The sequence below is a fragment of the Oryzias melastigma genome, linkage group LG17 (assembly GCF_002922805.2).
Source record: "Oryzias melastigma strain HK-1 linkage group LG17, ASM292280v2, whole genome shotgun sequence".
NCBI classification, from domain to species: Eukaryota; Metazoa; Chordata; class Actinopteri; order Beloniformes; family Adrianichthyidae; genus Oryzias; species Oryzias melastigma.
The window spans coordinates 28,555,286-28,562,564 of record NC_050528.1 but is presented as its reverse complement, the minus strand read 5'-3'; the positions used below and the strand labels follow the sequence as shown (position 1 = coordinate 28,562,564).

Genomic DNA, 7,279 nt, shown 5'->3' with positions numbered 1-7,279 from the left:
TTCAGCTTGATGGAACCGTTCAAGGCCTCAAAATCAATCACATGCAAACCTCCTCCTTCTAATGGCTTCACTGTATCATTCTTTCTAATATAATGGTGCTTGTTCTTCCAGATATCATTGAAATTAATTTGATTTATTTGTTTGATGAATTTAATGGATATAAACAAACTGTGAGAATAGATCAATCGGGAGATACCTTCTGTTTTAGTAAGCAGTCTATGTCATCTACATCTCTTTGGAGCCAACTGTTCAAATTTATTTCTGATTTTTGGATTATATGATCAGAGTTTCTCTTTTATGTGTATCCTTTGAGGGTGTAATGCTGAAGTACTTGATTTCAGATTTAATAGATTTATTAAGGAAGATACAGATTAATTTAGTTTCAGGCCAGTAGTAAGGAAGCCATGAACTCGTCATAAAAACAGTTCTTTTATTTTGAAATTCACCCCGGTGTCTTACTTTGCGCCCAGTTTCTTGTCCTTCCACGATTTGTGTGCTGAATTGATGCGCTGTGCTCAGTCGTCTGGCTGAAGTAGAAATGAACTCCTGGACTAATCTAGAGTGTTTTCCTGAAATTTAACCATATTTAAGTTCATTGAAACAACAGACAGTGACTAGTTAGACCAGAACCCACAGCTTCTTAAGCTGCTTCTCTGCCATGTGTCTTCAGTCTATTTGCAGGGAAGCAGCAGTATGTCTTGCTCTCCTTCTTTTTTTCATCTGAGTCCGAGTGGAGCCTCGAAGACAGAAGCGGCAGATCAGAACCCCATGTTACAAGGAAATTGGTACGATAGAATACTGGTGTATTTTTTATATCACTAACAAGAGTTAAGTAATATAAATTCAAATAAAAACAGGGCAGTAGGACACTTTTTAATACGAGGGAAAAGAGGCAGGTGCTCAAGCACCCCTAGGGCTCTATGTGTGCACGACACGGGCCTGGTGTATTTTTCACATCACTGGTCGTCTCATTCTGTAGTAACTCATTGATTGACTTTATACATTCAAATGCAGAGTTTTTGCTTCACTGGGTTTCTGGTATACTCACAAATTTTGCCATGTGATTGTGGATTTGTTGAGCTGCCAGCATTTGCATTAATTTTTGAAGGCAAGTAAAATGTTGTCAATGAAGTTTCACTGGGTTGAAGCGTCTATTCGCATGTAATTATCAAAATCAGATGATAAGAAAATGAAGGAGTGCTCTCCTAACTAACAAATCAGAAACGCATAGTGGCACCACTGTCTTGGTCAACAACACTACGACGCATGGGCCGGCTAGCCAGGAAGCAAATCTGCAACCTTCCGGTCAGAGGTTGTCTGGTCTGCCTTTGCACCACAGCTGGCAGTTTCAGATCCATTTTAAATGAAAATTGTATCAGAACAGTTTTAGCAGGATCAGATTCCTAAACAGCAAAAGGCTATAAACAGCAGAACCACTGTTGTAATTTTTCCCAGCAGCCATTTACATCAGTTGTCTTCAAGTCCCGGGCCACGTAATAGTGCCGGTTCGTGAGTCTCTTGGTACCGGGCGTGGCAAAAAAAAAAAAAAAAAAGGACATGTGAATGCACATTATTTCGGTTTTGTTAAATATCTGATTCTTAAGGAAGTTTTTTTTTCTTTTTTCTGCCCTCACATTTGTCTATATATGATTTTATGTTTCATATTTCTAAGGTGCCCTGGAATGTACCATGACATGTAGATGTTCAAGCCAATCTGGTCGTTCCAGCTCAGGAAAGGTAAGCCTTTTGCTGCTTTGAGAAGAGTTTCACTCCACCCATACACCTCCCTTAACACCTCCCTTTTGGACAGCCAGATACATTGTTGTGCTAGGACAGCCCATTGACATTAAATAGAGTACTGGACCGAGCTGTTGTGACATCACCCTTATAAAAGCCCTTACCTTTGGCTCCAGCAAAATAAAGCCAATTCATTTTTCCACGATTCATCATTTTCTACGATTCTTGCGTGGCCAGACGACAGTGCGTGATCTGAGTCAGTCTGAGAAGGCAGGTCTGTGAACAGCTTGGACTGCACTTCAAAGAACAATCAATTGCTGTATAAAACCCCAGTTATTGTGTCCTGTGAGGCAAAGTCATTCCTCCAGGCTGCAGGCAGAATGATTGGTGGAGACAGTTGAGGAGGCGGGACTTTTCTTAAAGCAGAGCTAGTGTCTAATTTTGTGTCCAGATCGTGGTACCACTCTTCTTCTCAGTCAGTCATTTATAGAATTAGGTGAACAAAGAAAAAAAGTCTTTTATGATCTTGCATAGTCTAAACTACAGAGAGCTGACATGAACAGAGAGCTGACATCTTGGTGATGGTAAATGTTTTGAGGTCAGGGAAAATGGGTCATTTCCACGGCACACCTGACCATCTCTCACTAGGGTGCTGCGGCACACTGGTGAGAAACTGCTTTGAACAGTCAATGGAAGAGCTGCAGCAGGGGGATGACAGAGACACACAGCTGCAAGTTACTGATCCCTGAACTTGTGGCATGAACAAAATCTGTTTTGTTACTATTTTTCAGTTGTGCTGAGAAACATCACAATGGCTCATGGGCTGACAGAGGAAGACCTGGATGCACAGTTTGAACAATTCTTGAAAGAGGTAGTATAATAATCATAAAAGGTTCCACTTACTTTCAGCAATACTCAGGCTAATGAATGGTACAACAGCCTTTTAACTACAATTGATTTACTGTGTTGCTGTTTTTCTAGGCTCTATGTTTTGCCCCTGCAGGCATAACTTTTCTACAGCATTCTACCAGAGTTCAAAAACATGCTCTATAGTTTGATTTTTCTTTAGAAGTGAATGTGTGTGTATGTGTGTGTCTGTGATGGATCCAGTTCTCCAAGATCAGGGGTCTGCAACCTGCGGCTCCGGAGCCACATGTAGCTGTTTTAACTTTCCATTGTGGCTCTTTTTATTAAAGAAATAAAAAAAAATCTAAATGCTAAAAAGCAACTATATTGTAAGAAGTGAGAGAGCAGTAAAGGGGAAAAAAGTAAACTTGCTCAAACTTTAACTCATTTACTCACAGTCAAAGGACAGTGTGTATTACAAGTTGAACTACAACATTCTGACACATTTTTATGTGTCCCGTCTTGTACTACAGAAAATCAATGGACATCAATAAGCACAACCTGACTTAAGGCGGACCGGATTATTAACCAAATTTAATTTAAGGAATTTTAAGTGTGTTTAAAAAATTTGGCAGGGGTCACTTAATTATAGCTCTGACTTTATTTTAGTTTGTTAGATTTACATTTCCGGCAGAGATGCACCAACAACAGTCATTCATTCATTCATCCATCTTCTTGTTCGCTTTGTCCCTTTCGGGGTTACGGGGGTGCCGGAGCCTATCCCGGCTACTGATGGGCGAAGGCGGGGTACACCCTGGACAGGTCGCCAGTCTGTCTCAGGGCCTCAATCACACACCCATTCACTCTCACATTCACACCTAGGGACAATTTAGAGTCACCAATGAACCTATGGAGCATGTTTTTGGACGGTGGGAGGAAGCCGGAGTCCCCGGTGAAAACCCAGGCATGCACGGGGAGAACATGCAAACTCCACACAGAAAGGTCCCAGCTGATGTTTTTCAGATCCTCCAGCTGGGATTTGAACCGGGGCCTTCTTGCTGTGAGGCAAGAGCGCCAACCACTGCATCACCGTGTAGCTGCCACCAACAGTGAAATGAACTATTTTTATTTAATCACTGCTGACATGACACTTGCTACTATTACTTTTACTGCATTGAGATGATCATATGTGACAGGAAGTCTTTTATTTTCGAAAGGAACTCACATGACATTCTGTCAAAAGTAAAAAAAAAAAAAGGAAAAGCAATTTTCTTTTAATGTTTGTGTTTTATTCATACAAAATTCATCAACAGTACATTTATGTTTACCATTGATTGATTGATTGATTGGTTGTTTATTTAAGACTGGGAGATTATATATTGATAAAACATTTAAAAAGGCAAATATATAAGATTATAGCCTTTCAAGCTAATTTTCATCTTTAGTCCCTTAAAAAAAGTTAATGACCTCTAGTAAAAGAACAAATTAAATCAATACAGAAAGGATAAAAGACAACAGCAGAAACGGAAACAACAGATGGAGTTGTCAATAATAATAATAAAAAAAAACAGAATAGCAAATTCATAAAACGTAGAAGCAACTATTGAGAAAAAAAAGGAAACAGAAAATGGGTAAACAGACGTGACAAAAAAGCAAAAACATAGCAAAAAGAGAATAAAAACCAAAACAAAAAAAAAACTATTAATACAGAGCTGTGGCAGACAATAATAGTAACAGTAGCATTAATACAAATCAGGGTGTTATTTTTTAAAGGGTGAAGGAAGACTGTGGTTCCTGCTGGGTTGTAGTCAGAGAGAAATCACCCAGAATGGCTCTTTTAGAGTTGAAAGTTGCAGACCTCTGCTGCTTGTCAAACTGTCCTGTGTAGAAAACCATGTCATAAACTTTATGTTTCACAACACCTACCCTCATTTGAAGCTTTAGCGCATGGACCTTCCTTGGCCTGAAACATTTTCTACAAAGGCTGGAGACTCACTGAACTGCCATCATTGCAGGTCTTCAAGGTCAAACTCACAGAGAAACAGAACTCCACAATGTATTGTAATTGTTTTCTTAATCACAGTTTATTATTTTAATCTTTCACTGTTTTATGACTTGGTATTTTAGGTTTTAATGTGTTGTTTAAATGTTTTACTGTCTCAATTATGCAATGTATTTGTAACCAACCTCTTGGCCAGGACTCCCTTGCAACAGAGGTGTGTAATTTCAGTGTCAATATCCTGGTCAAATAAAAGTCAATAGTAAATCATAATGATTCATTTTATTCCTAAAGAGCCAGTTCACAGCCAAACAATTGTTTCTAAAAACAAAAAATCAATTGAGTTTAAAAAAGGGGAAATGCAATGTTTTAAAAAACAATGACAGACTTGATGATGGAAAGATACTACAATAAGTATATAATTTTGATGAGTTTGTTTCTTTTTACTCTTTGCTTTGGGAGTGAATGGCCAGATTCTTGTAGTAGAAAATAATCTTTAACCCTTTAACATCGGAGCTCCAGTGTTTATGTTCTTTGATTTACTGTATTTTTTACTAGGTAACAGGATAATTCCAGTAGATTCTGAAGTGGAAAAGCTGCCGGATGAGCGTGCTAACAGTTGAAAAGTTAGGATATGTTAAAGATTTTGTGCTTAAGCGTCACCGACGACGCCTCAGGTGTTAAAAGGTTAAAGAATGTGACTGATTTCAAGTCTCCTTGGTTTCCTTGTCAGTCTGTTTCAGATGACTCCACAGATTTGGGGCACGGTGATAACCAGCAGCCGGTCTTCAGTAGTCGGGAATCCAACCAGAACCTTAATATCTTGTGGGGGAAAGATGACAAGATCAGCAGTGGAACAACAGGTAATAAGGAAGATATCAGCCCCCACACACACACCCCAGCGCACCAGCATGGAGAAATGTCATCAGCTTTGCATTTCTAAATTCAGGCACAAGCTGTGACAGACTGATTTTTTTAATTTACTGCATTGATGGACATTTTGATGAGTTTGGATCATTTTTTTTACAGATTCAAAAGAATCGTTACATCCTTTCTTGTAGGGAAATTTTGCCTATTCAAATTTTTTATTTCACCGACAAATTTTGAGCATTTGTATCAGCGTGAGGTACATTACTTTTTACCGTTAATTTGGTACGATAGAGACATCCTGCTAGGAAGTTACTGGCAAGACAACGGCTATGAAGGTATGATAAGTGTTAATGCAAGAAGCAATGTGGATCAAGCTCAAAGTTGTTTTAATGAGCCCGAATTCATCCAACCACATTTGAATGAGTTGCTGTGTGTCATCGTTGTGGTGTTATGACATTGTTTTTAGGAGAATTCTGTTGAACAAAAGAACTTTTAGGATAACATCACAACAGCTCCCTGCATGCAAGACACAGAAAAGCGAGAAGTAATTAAACTTAGTAAGAAGTAACTTACTAAGAAGTAAGGATGTAATGATTCTCCGGGAATCGGTAAAAAAAAAAAAAGATTCAAACTCGTCAACATGTTCATCGATGCAGAAAATAAAAAAATCGATTCATCAGCTTTCCATGCTCTGTGAGTGTGTGTGTGTGTGCGTGTGCTTACATACCATCCAAGCAATCAAGTGCACACTTTCAATGAAAAGTCAATGCAAACACGTGCACACCGGAATTCCTGGCCCACGCGTACAGATCGCACATGAGCGCGCGTTGCTTCGCAAGTGTTTAAGTCGGGTCGTGAGTTCTACGCACAAATCAGGCACACACTGAGCGCGCGCTGAATGTTCAACCCGGTTCAAGGTGCTTACACCCCGGCTGTGTGTGGTGCGTTCAAGAATGCGCTCTATGTGTGTTTCCACACCGGAGCAGCGCACTCACACAGGATCTGCAGGGAGGAGAATCTTCTTCTATTGTATTTTTACTGTTTGTTAGCGCTCCTCCACCACCTACAATAGAGAGAACCTCAAGCTAAGGTGAAAGCAACAATTCCCCCAAATCTTGCTCCAGGCTTTTTTGTTCCAGTTCTTATTTGCAATGACAACCTGGACACAAACCACAATGATTAATTCTGATTAATCTTTCATGATCATGTTTGGCACTTCCGTGCTTTACTGCAGCAAAAAGAAAACATATTTGGCCTTAAAATATCTTTCATTTGTTGTGTTGAAAATTAAAAAAAAAAAAATCGAAATCGTGACTTTAAAACTGTGAATCGAATTGTGGCTTGACTGAATCGTTGCATCCCTAGTTTTTAGTGATGTAAAAATTAACACTCTAACAAGTAATCAGTTGGATCAATTATTTTCCTTTTGTTAACATAACTTCAATGCTTTACATTTGTCCACGGCTCACAGATCGCCTCGTTCCTAACGTGTTTAGATCACGTGACCGCTGGCTACAGTGGCCATTTTGGTTCAGTTATTTTTCTCTCTGCACTTTTGGTATTCAGACTGGGGAATCTCGAAGCTCAGTCCAATTTGAATCGAACCGAGACCACCTCTACAGATGGGTCCGAGAGCCGTTCCTCGTCCAGGACCAGGATTCGTCTGTGCATATTAAGAATGAAACTTTGCTCAGCATTATCAGGGGAAGCGAATTCTAGTTCACTTTAAGCAGACCAAATGTGTCCAGTCTGAATACACTCTTAGATCATTTCTTTCAGGATTTCATCAAACACATCAGACAATAAAATGCATGCATCTCATTTCAT

General features: G+C 39.4%; 1 protein-coding gene across 1 annotated transcript in view; it reads left to right on the top strand.

The window, feature by feature from the left end:
* The window catches only part of cep162 (centrosomal protein 162), a gene marked incomplete at its 5' end in the record, with an annotated part of 120,830 nt that overhangs the window by 16,910 nt on the left and 96,641 nt on the right, over positions 1-7,279 (top strand). The window contains 4 exon segments of the mRNA XM_024280308.2: positions 671-785; positions 1,673-1,737; positions 2,529-2,608; positions 5,316-5,445. Coding sequence (XP_024136076.1) covers positions 1,701-1,737; positions 2,529-2,608; positions 5,316-5,445 — 247 coding nt within the window.